Source organism: Balaenoptera acutorostrata, chromosome 7 (genome assembly GCF_949987535.1).
Source record: "Balaenoptera acutorostrata chromosome 7, mBalAcu1.1, whole genome shotgun sequence".
Taxonomy (NCBI): domain Eukaryota; kingdom Metazoa; phylum Chordata; class Mammalia; order Artiodactyla; family Balaenopteridae; genus Balaenoptera; species Balaenoptera acutorostrata.
The window spans coordinates 73,769,433-73,787,218 of NC_080070.1; the positions used below are offsets into that span (position 1 = coordinate 73,769,433).

A 17,786-nucleotide genomic window follows, 5' to 3' on the forward strand; every position below is an offset into this window, starting at 1 on the left:
TTGTGCAATAAGCTATAGTTTATTCATTTTCATCATTATATAGTATTAGATTCCATAAAAAGACTTTCCAGGACAATGTCATGGTTTATTTATCTATTCTACTTTTAATGAGTAGAGGGAATTTTTCTAGTTTGGGGGCTGTTGTGAACAGTACTGTGATAGACATTTTATAAATGTTTTCTGGTACATTTGTACACACATTTCTGTTGAGTATATATCTAAAAGTAGTATTGCTGGGTCATGGGGTATGCATGCATTTAATCTTTGTAGATAATACCAAACTGCTTTCCATAGGGGTTGTCACAATCCATACTCTATCAGCAGCATATGACTATTTCCATTGTTCTGTGTCCTTCCAAAACTTGGTGTTAGCAGTCTTTTAAAATTTTAGACATTTTTGTTGTGTGTGTAGTAGTATATCATCATGCCTTTGCTCTTCCAGAATACTAATTAACCAAAACAGCTCTTCATCTATTCATTATTTGTACATACCATTTTTGAAGCACCTATTCAAGTTTTTGTTTACTTTCAGATGGACATTTTCTTACTTATTTGAGCAGTTCTTCTTTTTTTTTTTAATAAATTTATTTATTTTATTTATTTATTTTTGGCTGTGCTGGGTCTTCGTAGCTGCCCAGTCTTTCTTTAGTTGTGGCGTGCAGGGGCTACTCTTCATTGTGGTGCACGGTCTTCTTATTGCAGTGGCTTCTCTTGTTGCAGAGCATATGCTCTAGGCACGTGAGCTTCAGTAGTTGTGGCACGTGGACTCAGTAGTTGTGGCTCATGGGCTCCAGAGTGCAGGCTCAGTAGTTGTGGCGCACAGGCTTAGTTGCTCTGCGGCATGTGGGATCTTCCCAGACCAGGGCTTGAACCCTTGTCCCCTGCATTGGCAAACGGATTCTTAACCACTGTGCCACCAAGGAAGCCCTGAGCAGTTCTTTATAGATTCTGTTGTTGGTTTCATATGTTGAAATACCTTGTCTGTCTTTTTACTGTCTTAATCATGTCCTTTGATAAATAAAAATAATTTTCAGTGTAGTACAATTTATCAATCATTTCCTTTGGGATTAGTTCTTTTTGTGTTCTGTTTACATATTCTTTCTGTATACCCAAAATCATGAAAGTATTCTCTCTATTCTCTTCTTAAAGATTTTTGACTTGAACATTCAGATGTGCAGTTCTTCAGGAATTGCATATGTATATGGCATAATGTAGAAGTCAAGTTTTTTTTAATGTGGATATATAGTTGATCAAGTACCATTTATTGAAAAGGCCATTCATTCCTTATGGCTCAGCAGTTGTATCTTTATCCATATATACATGGAGACTCTAGTCTTTTCTGCAGGTCTCATTATCTATCCTTGAGACATTATCAGACTGTCTTCACTTACATAGTGTTATAAGCAATCTTGATATCTAGTAAAACAAATCTCCCAGTTTGTTTTTCTTCAAGACAGTCTTGGTTACATTTGTCCCCTTTGTGTTTTCATATACAATTTTAGAATCACCTTGTGCAATTTCACAAGACACATATAAATGGATTTAGTTCACCAATAAAAGCAAAGATTATCACATAGTAATAAAAAGTGCTGTTTAAAGGGACACTTTCTGTGATATAGTGATAAAGTTTGAATATAAATAATGAAGAAAAGGGACTTCCCTGGTGGCACAGTGCTTAAGAATCCGCCTGCCAATGCAGGGGACACAAGTTCGATCCCTGGTCCAGGAGGATCCCACATGCCCTGGGAGGATACCACATGCCGTGGAGCAGCTAAGCCCGTGCGCCACAACTACTGAAGCCCACGTGCCTAGAGCCAATGCTCCCCAACAAGAGAAGCCCCTGCAGTGAGAAGCCTGCGCACCACAATGAAGAGTAGCCCCCACTTGCCGCAACTAGAGAAAGCCCATGCACAGCAACGACGACCCAATGCAGCCAAAGGTTAAATAAATAAATAAATAAATAATTTTAAAAAAATTTTAATGAAGAAAAAATTAAACTACATTAACTTACTGAATGAAAGCTTACATGGCTGTATAAGTATCACTTAAGTGGATGTTAAGACAAAAAAAGAACTAGAGTTAAAGATGCTTCATAGTGGTAAAATATTCTATTAACTGGATAAAACAACTTAAAATTGTGTTTTAATAACACAGCTTCAAAACATATCAAGCAAAAGTTGAATGAAACAAATGGAAAAAATAGTTAATACCACAATCATAGTGACAGACTTTAAGACACCTCTTTCAGCAGCTGATAGAGAAAGAAGACAGTAAAAAAGGGGGGTTTGTATAAGACTTAAACACCTTAATAAACCTGCCCTAATTGAAATAAATAATAGGCTTTACCCAGTAACTGCAGAATATCATTCTTTTCAAGGACACATGTAAAGTTTTCAAAAATAGACCATATTTGGGGGTATAAAGCAAGTTTCAGTAAATTTCAACTAATGGATTTCAAACAGAGTATAATCTCTCATCATAGTGAAACTAAACTAGAATCTATATTATATAACAAATGGAAAGATATCCCACGTTCATGGATTGGAAGACTTAATATTGTAAAAATGCCCTTACTACCCAAAGTAATCAAGAGATTCAATTACAATTCCTATCAAAATCCCAATACTGTAGCATTTTTTACAGAAATAGAAAAAAAATTCTAAAATTCATATGGAATCACAAAGGACCACAAATAAAAAAGCAATATTGAGAAAGAAGAACAAAGTTGGAAGCATCATATGTCTTGATTTCAAAATATATTACAAAGCTACAGTAATCAAAACAGTAGGGTACTGCCATAAAAACAGACATACAGACCAAGGGAACAGAATAGAAAGTACAGAAATAAATCCACACATATATGGTCAACTGATCTTCAAAAGAGTGCTAAGAATACAAAATAGAGAAGGGATAATCTCTTGAACAAATAGTATCAGGAAAACTAGATATCCACTTGTAAAAGAATGAAACTGGACCCTTATCTTATACCATGCACAAAAATAAATGGGTAAGGAGTTAAATACTTTAACATAAGACCTCAAACTATAAAAATCCTTTAAAAAAAAATAAGGGTAAACTTTTATGACTTTGGTCTCAGCATTGATTTCATGGATATGACACCAAAAGCATTGGCAACAAAACAGAATAAACTAGTGGGACGCCATCAAACTGAAAAGCTTCTGAACAACAAAGAAGACGTTCAACAGAGTAAAAAGGCAATCTATGGAATGGGAGATAATATGTCCAAACCATATATCTGATAAGGTGTTCATCTCCAAAATATATAAGGAACTCTTAACAGCTCAGTAGTAAAATATACTAAACCTGATTTTAAAATGGGCTAAGGACTTAAATAGACATTTCTCCAAAGAAGACATACAAATGGCCAACAGGTATATGAGAAATGCTTAGCATCACTAATCATCAGGGAAATGTAAATCAAAACCACAATGAGATATCACTTCACATCTGTCAGAATATCAGGATGACGATTATTTAAAAAAAAACAAAACCCAAAGACAACAAGTGTTGGCAAGGACGTGGAGAAATTAGAATGCTTGCATTCTGTTGGTGGGGATACAAAATGGTGCAACTGCTATGGAAAACAGTATAGAGGGCTCTCAAAAAATTAAATATAGAACTACCATGTGATCCAGCAAGTCCCACTTTTGGGTATTTATCCAAAAGAATCAAAATCAGGATCTCAGAGAGATATTAGCACTATGAATACTGCAGCCGTATTCACCATAGCCAAGATGTGGACACCAGCTAAATGTTCATTGACAGATGAATGGATAAGAAAATGGTATATACATACAATGGAATAGTATTCAGTCTTTAAAAGGAAGGAAATTCTGCAATATGCAACAACTTGGATAAACCTTGAAGACATTATGCTAAGTGAAATAATCCAGTTGCAGAAAGACAAATACTGTATGATTCCACTTATATAAGGTATATAAAATAATCAAAGAGTGGAATGGTGGTTCTCAGCAGATGAGGAGAGGGAGAATTGGGGAGTTACTAATCAATGGACATAGTGTTTCAGTCAAGCAAGATGAATAAGCTCTAGAGAACTGCTCTATAACATTGTACCTATAGTCTTTAATAGTGTACTATACACTTAAAAAATCTGTTTAAGTAGTTAGATCTCATGTTCAGTGTTCTTACTACAATAAAATTAAATTAAAAAATAAAACAAATTACCAATGATGTAAAATAAAAAGATGAAGTATAAAACAAAACTTTAAAAAAGTGGTTGTATAATTTGAAATAAAAAGATAATTGGAAAATCTCATATATTTGTAGATTTCAAAATACAATCTCTTATGTGTCAAAGAAATCACAGTAAATTTAGCATTTTGAGCTGAATAATTATGAAAATATGAAATATCAAAAGTGTAATATGTATAAGCTGAATTTAGAAACACATGTAAAGCTTTAAATGTATATACTAGAATAGAAGAAAGTTTAAAATTACAGATAGAAACACGCAACTCAAGAAATTAGGAAATCAAAGCAACAAATTAAACATGAAGTGAGTGACTTAAATATAAAGAAACAATGAAATAAAAATAAGCGTACAATATATACGAATTAAAATGTCAAATTTTAGTTCTTTGAAACAATTAACAAAATTGATAGCACTCTAGAAAGACTGATTGAAAGAAAAGTCATACATTAACAGCACTCTGAATGAAAAAAAGGACTTTACCACAGATTTTAATGTATTAAAATGATTACAAGAGAATATTTAAAAAAAAAACTTTGTGTAAAAGAAAATTGAAATTTTATTTGAAATGGAAAAATTCTTGTAAAAATAAACTGAATCAAAAAGACAGAAAATTTGAATGCTACCATAATTAACAAAATTGTATCTTCAATACCAGATATACCAACAGAAAACACCAGGCCCATATAGCTTCACCAGTGAATTCTGCTCATAATTTATACTGTTTTAGAGTAAAGGGGAAGATGGGAAGAGAACACTTCATAACTGATTTTTGAGGCTAGTATACTATTGACACCCAAGCTCAAAAGAACATTATAAGAAAAGAATATTACAGGAAAATCCTGCTCATAAGCATAGCAGTTAAAACCTGAAACAAAATATTAGCAGTTCATCATTATCTTAAAAACCCATAATATAATTGTGTTTAGGCCAAGAATGTAGGATATTAACATTCCAAAATAAGTTGTTATAATTCACCACATTAAGAGAATGAAGAAGAAATATAACCATTTCAATAGATGTTTAAAAATTTGTTGATAAATTAGACACTCAATTATGAACTACTTTCGATAAACTGGGAATAACTTATTAGCTTGATAAAGGATATCTACAAACATCCTATAGTATGCATCAGATTTAAAGGTGAAACATGAGAATTTTTCTTTGAAATAAAAAACATAACAAAGATATTCACTCTTAGTGCTTCATTTTAACATTACACTGGTGGTCCTAGACAGTGCAATAGGGTAAGAAAAAGAAATTTAAAAATATAAAGATTGGAGTGGAATAAATAAATCTCTTGTTATTCCCAGAAGATATGATTGTATAAAGTCTATACAAAATTATTTGTTTATACATCATTGGAATTAATAAATTAGTTTAACAAAATGGATGGTTAATTTAAAAATCAATTAAAACATCAATTAAAAATCAATTATTTTGATTTAAAAATGAATTATCTCTTGTTTTCCCTATTCTTTTCATCTAAAAACATGCCCTGATTATGGCAGACAACCAAGTGGAAGAACGTATTCCATGTAGGTCTGTTAGCTATGGAGAGCCAAATAAAGCCTATCTCCCCATGTTTTCTTTTAATTAATCATTCCTCCATTCATTCAACATTTTTTTAAAATGCCTATTATATACCAGGCTCTATCTTTGCCTTTAAATTGCTCACAACAAAATAGAGAATGACACACATGGCTGACTACAATATAATGTGTAGAGTAAACAAGAGAATTTGTGTGGAAAGGAGACAAAGAGTGGAAGCAATTTGCTCTATCAGAGGATTTTAGAAAAGATTTCAGAGCAGGCAGTGTTTGTGTTAGTCCTTGAATGATTGAGTAAGGTTTCACCAATTCAAAGAAGGATAGGGAAAATAAAATTCAGAGGGAACAGAATAAATAAAGGTATAAGAGTATGAAAATACTTGGCATATTTGGGAAACATAATATAAAAGCTAAGAGTACTTAGTAGATCCTTTGCTTGGTTGATGTGTGCATCTGTCCTCTTGTATCTGTTATATTTTGCAAAATCTGTTTAGCTTTTTTTTCCTGTTCTTTTCTGAATCATGAAAATAATAGAGATGATTTTCATGTCTCATAAGTACAAAGTGAGTTTTAAACTTCTACTGGAGCTTCTCCAAGGATGATACCCTTGCCTATTTCCATAAATGCATGTTAGCCAACTAAAGTGATTTTTGATGATTTAAATGATCTGATTCTACAGAATCTGAAAATTATTTATTCACAACATGATAATGGCCCCAATTTTTATGGTGTTTTAAAATAGCTGTAGTACTTAGAAATTACATGGTATGTGCAATTTAACAAACATCTGAATCGTTTCAATAGGGTATTGCAACTTTCTGTAAAAGATGTAGAAAAATAAATATGCCTATACTGAGTCTGAAAATTTATATAAAGAATTGCTGTAAGTAATGATTGAATTTAAGCTTTAGATATAGGAAACCTAGATGAGAGCTTCAAATGCCAAGAAGTTGTGTTAAAATCATCTAGTGTATCTTATAACTCTATTATTACTTGATGGAATTGTGCAACAAAGACAGCGTGATGGGTGTGTGATATTTCCTACATCTGCATCTGTTTGATCTTAGTATAACTTGTGCATGCAGAAGTTCTCTGGTTTGCATAAATTACTTCCTTGTTTATCTTTTAATAACTCTTACTAACATTGATTAGCCTCATTGCCAGTGTTTTTGCTACATCTTATCGGCCAAACTAGATATTGAACACAGCTTTACTGTATATTCTTATTTTTTGCTCCAAAGTTATAAAATATGACTATTTGTTTAATATTATTTTATTACAGTTAGTTATTAGATTTTATTAATAATGACCAATACTCATAAATATTTATTAAATAGATGCTTCAGTCAGATGTTTTTAGTGCTTATAACTGTGAATTATTAAATCAACAAACTCGTTTAGAAAAGACAACTCAATTCTGTGGTCCCTCTATACAAGGTTTTAATATTATGAAAACAGACTCTAAATGCTGCTTGCCTTCTTGCCAACTGAGAGTATTACCCATTACCTTCTCAGCAGAGCTACTAGAGAAAAAATAAAGAACCTACATTGAGAACTTTCTGAATTCAGCTCTGTGTGTATACACTCAAAATGAAACAAATTGGGGCAATTTACTGAAGGTTAAATCCTCTAAATGACATTCACCTAAAATATGCAGGGAAATGGTTTGGGAGGCTTAAATTATCAATGTAATTGCCTTAATTCTCTAGGTTGCTTTCATAAGTAGACACAACTTTATCGTATCTAACTGACAATTCCAAATTGGAGGTTTAGGGTCGTTTGTATTTTTACTCTCAACACCCTGCATCAAGTTTACTTTCTACATAACCCAGGTCCTAAAAATAGCCCACAGACCTAATGTGAGAGCGTTCCAGAAGTGAGGTTTTTACATTAACGATCTGCCTGTAGCTTTCTTTCCAGTAGCCAGCACCTTTCCGTTTGTCAGCATTTTACCCTGAAGTCGCAGGAAAGCTTGTTTAAGAACTAAATATGCTCATACTACGTTGTGCTTTTATTCTTAAGTATTCGAACATAAAGTGATATTTCAGAACATTTTATTAATAAAGTCTACCTGATTTCTATTAAAATTTTTCTCTAAGCCCTGGGAGAGAAGTGAAAGGAAAGATTATTTATGATCAAGGTAGCTCAACCCTGTCTAATTCTTGAGTAAGAGTTTTCCAAGTAACCTTCCGTTTATGATTCAGCAATTCCTCTGAGTTAAGAGGGTGTTACTAGGATAACATATTTTTGAAGATACTATCTGAAATACCAGATTTTTAAAAAATGATTTTTAACAAATTTTAAGAGTTTAAGATTGCAGAACCTTTCACTGACACTGTGGGGGTTTTTTTTTCCCTCTCGCCAAACTGTACTGCAAGTAAACCTTTTGATGTTTTAAATGTTTTTCTTTGGCAGCTAAGAAAAACACTCTGGAAAGTTATATTTAGTGAATTTACCCATGTATAAATATCCCTGAGCTAGTCTGTTATCCTATGGCATCTGGAAGAAAGGTGCTATTGTTTTAGATTCCATGATTAAAGTATAGAATAATCAATTCAGAGAGACCCTGGGGGGAAGATTCACTCACACATGCTGTGGAAACTTGGAATCCCTGAGTTTTTCAGTTTTTTTCTACAGATGAAGAGACATAGATGGGTTCATGTTTTAGCACAGTGTCTAGTGACATCGTTTCCCATTCTTGCCATGTAATAGTTTGGCCTATTTGAGACTACTAACTTTATTTATTTATTTTTTATTTATTTATTTTTGGCTGTGTTGGGTCTTCGTTTCTGTGCGAGGGCTTTCTCTAGTTGCGGCGAGCGGGGGCCACTCTTCATCGCGGTGCGCGGGCCTCTCACTGTCGCGGCCTCTCTTGTTGCGGAGCACAGGCTCCAGACGCGCAGGTTCAGTAGTTGTAGCTCATGGGCCCAGTTGCTCTGCAGCACGTGGGATCTTCCCAGACCAGGGCTCGAACCCGTGTCCCCTGCATTGGCAGGCAGATTCTCAACCACTGCGCCACCAGGGAAGCCCGAGACTACTAACTTTAAATTTTCTAAGAACACTTTTTTGTTGTTGTTAATCCCTTTTTACTATTACTTTCCTCGCTTTCTGGGTCACAGTAGCTGGACAGCTATTTTGTTTGCAAGTGCTCTGCTATGCAGCTTGTCCTGCTCCACACCAAGCCACGTCACCAAGGTATTCCCAGGGAGGCATCATCAGATTTAGTTCTGCCAGAACACTCCATAAATTATTTAAAGCTCTTCTTCAGTTCTTGCAAAACAATGTTTGCTGAGCTTCCCCATGAAAAATCAGTGTAATGCCAGAAGATCAGGATAGATTTGCAAGACAGGAATTTGTCCTGGTGCTTCCACATGGCTATCTGCATAGATGCGAATACAGTGGAAGTTAAATGAAAATGTACAGTTATTTTACTTCTGGTTTTATTTGAGCATTTCCTCTACTACTTATTCAATAGCAGTTGAATAAGAGCAGCTATGTCTCGTGGCGTTCTGCTATGAAGTGTCCAAAAGCGTAAGGTAGTTAGGTGTAAAAACACCACAAAAGTATGGATAATAGACTGCCCACCTTCTGTCTACTTCAACTTCCCTGAGGTTTCGTTTGCAGGGCCCAGCTGCATATACAGACATGATGGAATTTGGTTTGTCAGGAACCTACAAAAATGACACAAATAACTCGGATTTTTAATGAATAATACACAGACATGCACCTGCTTCAGGGACTTCATAGATTAGTTTTGTGACCAGTAGAAAATCCCCTTGGAATTCAATTACATTGCTGCAAAACAGAAAATAAAACTGGCTACACTTTTGGAACTGGTATCAGCAAAATGTTAAGTAGTTCTTGGAGCAGGCTTTTTTTTTTTGGGTTGTTTCAATTTGGTTTGCTTCTGTCAAACTTACTATAAAGTCATAATGTTCTGCTCATATCATTATTTACCATTCTTGCAGCTGGAACCACTTGCAGAAGATATTCTCCAACAAACTCCGAATATGAATGCCGTTATTTCTTTACAGAAGATCATTGAAATTCAAAGTATGTCTTTAAATTTTTTTAATATTTCTCATAAGGTGTACTAATTAAGCTTATATTGAGAATTAGAGCACATGAAAAATATATTTGAGCTTCTCAAATATAAGGAATATATTTAAAGTAATTATAATTTCCACATATTTTGTATTCATACCTAAATGTGTTGTTGCCTTGCTGTTAATGTGGCAATCTTATCTCACACTGATAACGAAATTCAGAGACTCTGGATTTAGAACCTTGTTTTTCTCATATTTTCCAAAAGTGTTTGGATATTTTTCCATTACTGCCACTAAGTATCTACTCAGAGCTATGAAATTAACATAGAAATTGTGATTATATTGTCCAATCTTAACTGAGGTAAGTTATCTCCTAGTGATGTTGGAATTCACCAGTCATTTACTGGTTTTAAGTTTGTCAACAGAGGAAAAAGTTCACGAGAAAGCCTACTAGAAAATCCAACTGAACAAAAAGGAAAAGTCAGAGACTTTTTTACCATCCCAGTTCCTTTCACATCACTGTTACTTTCTCAGGAATTATTCTTTTTTAGATGATAACATGCATGGGTGTGCGCGTGCACGCATGCACACACACACACACACACACACACACTGAAAGCAAGCACAAATTGACATGAAAGTCAGCATGAATGGGAAAACCGAATGGCAAAATTAAGTGTGAAGGAGGATCAGAAAACCCTTAGCTTTGCTACTCTTTTGTAGAAGCATTTTTTAACACCGCTGGCGAAGCCACCTTCCATCTATCTCTGAGTCCTTGTCTTTGCTTGCTCAGTAGTAATTTGGAGATATGGTTGTGACTGGGGTTCTATGTTATCGGTTCATCTGGTGCTGGGGTTCTATGTTATCGGTTCATCTGGTGCTTATGCAATCTAATCTAATACTTCATTAAGGTCACCAGCAGCATGTAAAATATCTACTTTTTACACATACAATTCTTTTTTTTTCTGAGTATTGTTTTTCCATTATACACACAGACTATTAAAAATTATTGTTCCTATGTATATTATGATCACATCACTTTCAATAAGCATTCTTAAATACTTATTACATGTTGATACATGATAACTTGAGCACTTATCAAGGCAAGGCGCAGAAGAGGAATAAGGCAGTTTCTAGCATTAGGGAGTTTACAGTACAGTGAGTGAGAGGCACTAAAATAGATCATTTCAATAGAAGTCACAACATGCACTGAGATCATGGACAAGAAACAGTCATTTTCTTAAGTCCCTTGCAGCCAGGAGAAGTACTGCAAAGTGAGGAAGGTTCAAGGAAGGTTTGAGGAAGGCTCCTTGGTGGTGATAGGGCCTGACCTTGGTCTTAAGGTCTTGTTACCCACCAGGGTTCTTGGCCTCCTTAATCAATAGAAATTGATCAGAGGCCAGACAAGAAATTCAGGCTAGGCTTTATTGGGGCCCCTGCTGCAGCAGCTGGGAGCGAGAACAAACAACAGATTCCTTTGTTTGCTCAGTCGCGGAGGAGGGTGGGTAAGCTTGCTCTTTATATGAGGTTGAGGGTAGGGGTGTGTCCAGGGGTCGCCTGACCTTCCACTGCATGATGGTTTTCCTTTCACCACTGACATTTTTGAGTGACTTGTACAGTCTACTTTAGCCAAACAAACCTGTTTGACTCTTGAAAAGGATTCACTGAACTATCAAAATTTGCTGTATATAAGAATTCTGCCCCAGTGGGTTGTGAATCTTTGTCTTTTGCTCCAAAATGCATTTCAAACACCCAACACTGACCATTTCCCCCATTTAAAAATCTATTTCTGGGGCTTCCCTTGTGGTGCAGTGGTTAAGAATCCGCTTGCCAAGGCAGGGAACATGGGTTCAAGCCCTGGTCTGGGAAGATCCCACAGGCCACGGAACAACTAAGCCCGTGTGCCACAACTACTGAGCCTGCACTCTAGAGCCTGCGCACCACAACTGTTGAAGCCTGTGTGCCACAACTACTGAAGCCCTCGCACCTAGAGCTCGTGCTCGCAACAAGAGAAGCCACAGCAATGAGAAGCCTGTGCACCACAACGAAGAGTAGCCCCTGCTCGCCGCAACTAAAGAAAGCCTGCGTGCAGCAGCGAAGACCCAGTGCAGCCAAAGATAAAATAAATAAATTTTTTTTTAAATCTATTTCCTCCTAAACTCATATTGACGATTCCACCCAGAGCTTGTTAATCCAGTACTTCTGTGAAGTCTCCGCACTAACGTGTAGATTTTAAGTGGTATTTTTATTTAAAATTTTTCTATTATTTGAGTTTTTGTGTGTTTTATGGTCTTTCGGTCATGGTTCCTTAATTATATGATAATCATCAAGAGGATGGAACCGTGTCTTCTCACCCCCACTTGTACCTGCAGGCAGGGTTGGCACCAGGGACGAGGTTTGAAGTGCGTGGAAACCTGGGAATTGAGAGTTGGAAGATTCGAGCAGGATTTATTCGAATAACTCTTCAAGTCCCTAGGGAACCAAAACTTGCATCACAGAGAGCTTCTGAAGAAGAATTCCTCCTTCTGAGTCATGGATACAGTATATGGTATAGTGGGTACTGTTGTTGGCTACTCAGTAACTATGTGTTACTCATGTCTACTCAAAAGAAGCCTGGTTTCACACATGAATCCTTGCCACCAGATACACTACAACTCAGGGGAAGATGAACTTATGCCCAGCTCCAAAGGAGCTGTTCTTAGTCCAAGGCTAAACTTGTCAACCCACTTACCAGTGATTAGTTAAGGAGTGGGTACTTGACCCAATTCTGGCCGGGGAGAATCCGGGCTGGCTTCATGGGCTTTCAACCAGTGTAGTCACCCAGGCCCCACACTTAGAAGGGCCCTACGCATGGTTTAATGCTGTTACTCTTGCTGCCTTAAAATTCTCACTAATTTGTATTTTGTGACAGGGAGCCCACGTTTCATTTTGCACTGAGCCTTGCTAATTATGTAGCCAGTCCTGATGAAAATCAAGGCGCTGGTGATGCAAAAAAATTATTTACCAAAAAAGACTGAGAGTAGCATCACCACAGGGAGAACTCAAGCTGTGGTTGAGAAGGAACTGAATGGTGGGTTGAGGTTGTAAAAGGGAAGATAAACACAAGATAACAGTGATCTCTCACCAGTTGGGACATAGGGTGAAAATTTGTACAGAGAAAGTGCTTCAGTACTGTGGCTTTGACCACTGTGTGGTACATTTTTATGTGTTTGTCTGAATTGTGTGTCTTTGGGGCTACTCTTTTTTTTTTTTTTAAACGTCTTTATTGGAGTATAATTGCTCTACAATGATGTGTTAGTTTCTGCTTTATAACAAAGTGAATCAGCCATACACATACACATATCCCTATATCTCCTCCCTCCCACCCTCCTTATCCCACCCCTCTAGGTGGTCACAAAACACCGAGCTGATCTCCCTGTTTGCTAAGTGGCTTCTTCCCACTCGCTATCGATTTTACATTTGGTAGTGTATATATGTCCATGCCACTCTCTCACTTCGTCCCAGCTTACCCTTCCCCCTCCCCGTGTACTCAAGTCCATTCTCTACGTCTGCGTCTTTATTCCTGTCCTGCCCCTAGCGTCTTCAGAACCATTTTTTTTTTTGGTATATATATATGTGTTAGCATACGGTATTTGTTTTTCTCTTTCTGACTGACTTCACTCTGTAGGACAGACTCTAACTCCATCCACCTCACTACAAATAACTCAATTTCGTTCCTTTTTATGGCTGAGTAATATTCCATTGTATATATGTGCCACATCTTCTTTATCCATTCATCTGTCGATGGACACTTAGGTTGCTTCCATGTCCTGGCTATTGTAAATAGAGCTGTAATGAACATTGTGGTACATGACTCTTTTTGAATTATGGTTTTCTCAGGGTATACGCCCAGTAGTGGGATTGCTGGGTTATATGGTGGTTCTGTTTTTAGTTGGGGCTACTCTTTCAGGTTAAAGAAACAGAAAGGGGTTGTATAAAGTCTATAAAGCAATAAAATAAAGTGGTATTTCAGAGTAACAAACTTCATAATGGCTTGGAAAATCAAAATTGTGGGTACCTGACTTAACAAACAATGCTATATTTCCTTAAAAACTATAAAATTGTACTCTCAATTTTATTTTTCTCTGTTTTATAACACACTTCCATTTCACATGCTCGTGTAGAACTCCAGGCCCTTGATTAGGCTCCCCATTTTGCCTTTGGCAGGGAAGGTAGTCAGGACTCACTAAAACGTTGTGGATCCCAGTGCAGAATGAAAATGTGTAAATGCTTCCTTGTTAAAAATGTTTAATAATTTCAAGAAGATGCCAGCCGAGCATTGAAACAAGCCTGAGAGCCCTTCTGAACATGGGGTCCTTTGCAACTGCACAGGCTGCCTGTTTATGAAGCCTGCCTTGAAGGTAGCCTTTGTTTAACAGAGGAACCTTCTCTTCACATGTCTCTGAGTGTCAACCAGGTGCCTCCTTTCAACTTAAGGAGGTGTTTGAATTTCAGCTCACCCCCTAGCCCAGGTTCGGAAGGATTCTTTTGTGCCAGGGTTTGGGACTACTGTATCAGAAAAGTATGTAAATGTTGAAAAACAGGCCTTGTAGCATGTGGGAAACATTCAGGCAGGTTGCTAGATATCCTTGTCCCAAGGCAGACGGCAAGGTGCTGACAGGCCTTATGTGAATTTCTTTGAGAACTGAGCCCCACAGCTGAGGGTATGCAGGTGCTGGAGGCTGTGATTAGCATTGGCCCTTTGCCTGGCCACATGCACGTGAGTATTTTGCAGCAGGACCATCCCTGTTGTCCTGTTCTTGTTCATATTACTTATTTAGCTGAGAAGAAAAGGCCTTACAGGGCAACAGCAGGGCACCTATTTCTCCTGACAGGTAAAGACCCCCCCGCCGCCCCGACAGGTCAGGGTCTGGTTTTATCTTCAGATGGTGGGTGTATACAAAGATCAGCCATCTCTAAAATAACAAAAGGGAGGTATGGACAAGAAGCTTCATGTTTGCACATGCTGTTCACTCTGCTAACAAAGTCTTCTGCCTCATCCCTGTTAAGTTTTCAAGACTTAGCTCAGATGTTATCTCTTTTGGGAAGCCATCTATGAATCCCCATTCATCCCTATTCTAGATTAGGTACATTTCCTGGGTGCTTTCATGGCAGAGATTGTTTCTGCTGATGTTCTTTGTTTTTAATCGCTGTGTCCTCTGCACAGTTCTGGAACGTTGTAGGTGCTCTGCAAATGTTTGTTGAATGAATGAATCAGCCAGTATGTCAGTATTTGCCACACTCTTTTTTCCTTAGCCCAGATTGACTTTTTAACTAAGGTTATACTCCTTGGTTAGCTCATACAGAACAAGAGATTAAGAAGTGCAGGCAAAATCTATATGAGAGCCCATTTCTTCACTCTCTTTCACAACCCACAATGATGAATCATTTCTAAGTTAGAAAGAACATGAACTTGCTTGTGAGCTACCATTTCCATCGCTAAGCTTGGAAATAGCAGTTCTAAGAGTTGACTGGCCAGCTGTAATCACCAACAAGCAATGCCAGGTAAAAGTCAGCCCAGAGTAGGATAAAGGACCCTCATATGTATATATGCTTTCCTGAAACCCATCCTAACAACTCACAGTCCGTTGAACTCTTACCTTTTTCTACATAGTATGGTGAGAAGCGAGATTCCCAAATGTCATGTTTTATACTAGTCCTGGCCCGTGATAACACTTTCACTGATTTTGAAGGGAAGAACCATGAAGTGAGTTTTCCACAAAACTAAATTTATTTAGTTTGAAAGACTGTAATTTTAAGTTCGAAAAACATATAATGAATGATGTTGATATTGATCTATGAAACCTCAAAATACGAAAACCACAAGTATATAGTCATGGTTTCCTTTTATTTATTTAAATTTTTTAGTAAGAAGAGTACTCCTTTTAAGTGTCAACCAATTTTGTAGACCTCCTGCATGATAATAACGATAATCATAGTATCTTTTGATTTGTGGATCAAGAAAATATATATGTACACAAGGATTTGAGGATTCTTTTAAAATTTTGCTGCAACCCTCCAGTGGTTTGCAGCTGATAAGTTGAAAAACACTAGTGTGGAGGGTTTTAAAATGATACGAATTTCAGTATAATCCTCACCAGCCATGTGACGATGAGCTAGCCACTTAACTTTCCGAAGGAATTTCCAGAGGAATGACATAACATATCAGCACACTGCTTTTCTAAAGTGGTGCCACTGTGGCAACAAGATGGCAGATCAGAAGCGGAGTCGTAAAAGAACAGTAGGCAGTTTTTCCCTTTACCCCCACTTTCATCTTTTTCCCACTCTAGGAATTCTTCCCTTGTTTAGTAGATTGAGGTCTTCTTAGAATTCCTTATTATGCCAACCACAGGAAACTGGTGACCTAGGCCAGAATGAGGAAGAGACAGTAATTGCAATGTCACCATATGTTTTTGTCAAACTTGTTGTATATCAGTGGAGGAACAACATCCATGCCTCCTGCGTATAAAATTTGTCACTATGGCTAAACTTATCTGTATTTTTAAAAACTCGCCCACACACAGGACACACATTATTATTTAGGACAATGAGATTTGCATTTATGGTCTTCCGAATGTATCCAACTTTTGAGACCAATATGAAAAGGGATATGATTATCTCATTGCAGGAGAATACACCATGTAACTATGTAATTGACTACGAGGTAGTCAGTTATCCACACGGTTCAGGCAGCTACAAGGGGCAGAGCACACATTTTACCCATTCTAGAGAAAAAAAAAAATGAAATCAAATTTTCTCTGGGAGATCCAAGGCAAGTATAGCTGACACCAACTCCTTGTCAGAATTCTGCTTAATTTATGTTTTTATATGTGTTATTGAGTGAATGACTTCTTCTTCCTCTTCCTTTTTGTTGTTATTCTTTTCCTTCTCCCCCTCTTCCTTAATCTGCTTCTCTTATTACTACTATATATCCTCAGTTCCAGAAACTACCCTTAGAAGTAACAACTGATGTTGGAAACAAACAAAGGAATGTTAATTTTGTTGATTTCATTTCCACTCTATTTCCAATGGAGATAACTGCTGGTAAAAATAAAATACAGACACTGTTGATGTTGTATTAGAGTGGATAATCAGAGAAGGTGCTATCCAGTTCTCTTGGTGATTAAGAGATCTGGATAGTAATTAATGAAAAAAAGCTATTAAAGTAAGATAAAACTTGCTCTAAAAATGGCAGTCATTTTCTTCTTTTATGTGAAATATTCTCAGCCATCGCCTTCCACTACTTTAATACCCTCTACATACCCCCTTCCCAAGGAGAAAGGGCATTTACATCAGACGATGCAGGAGAAAATCAGATTGTTTCTAATCTGAAAGGAATTTGTGTACATCTCTTGTTGTGAGGAAACTGTCCAAGATTTTGATCTCATGGGGCTGTGCACACAGATTAAAGGATTGTTTCCCCAGATGGCAACAAGCACTGCATAAATCATTTCACTAACTCTCTAGCTTCTTGACTCCACACCCAAATGCTAACCCGCACTCAGTTTTTCTTCTTTTTGTCCCTTCTTGTTTTGATTTTCTACCTTTTTTCCTTATCTCTCTGTCTTTCCCTCACTCCTCCATCTCCATCCTCTTGAGACCCAGGGGAGAAGAACAAGAGGTATGCACGATGTTGAAAATGGGCTTTTAACTCATAAGGATTTAATGATTTATTTCAAGCAGGGAAGGAACACGATCAAACCTGCATTTCAGAAGATCACTATGCCTGCAGTAAGGACAGGAGATTTAGCAGAACTTACTGTCAAATGTGAGCAGTTTAATTCAGAAGTAGAGTTGGCTTGGTATGTAATTAATAGGCATGGAGAGGATTAATGATTTCTAAGTTTCAGGCTTGGACAACAGAGTAGATAGTGATGTCACCTCCTGTGATGGGGAACAGTAGAGGAAGAAAAGGTTTGC

General features: G+C 36.9%; 1 protein-coding gene across 1 annotated transcript in view; it reads left to right on the forward strand.

The window, feature by feature from the left end:
- HDAC9 (histone deacetylase 9) overlaps positions 1-17,786 on the forward strand; it is a 572,450-nt gene that overhangs the window by 506,179 nt on the left and 48,485 nt on the right. Inside the window, exon 24 of the mRNA XM_057549729.1 lies at positions 9,750-9,834. Within this exon, the coding sequence (XP_057405712.1) occupies positions 9,750-9,834 (85 nt within the window). The remainder of the gene's footprint in view (positions 1-9,749; positions 9,835-17,786) is intronic.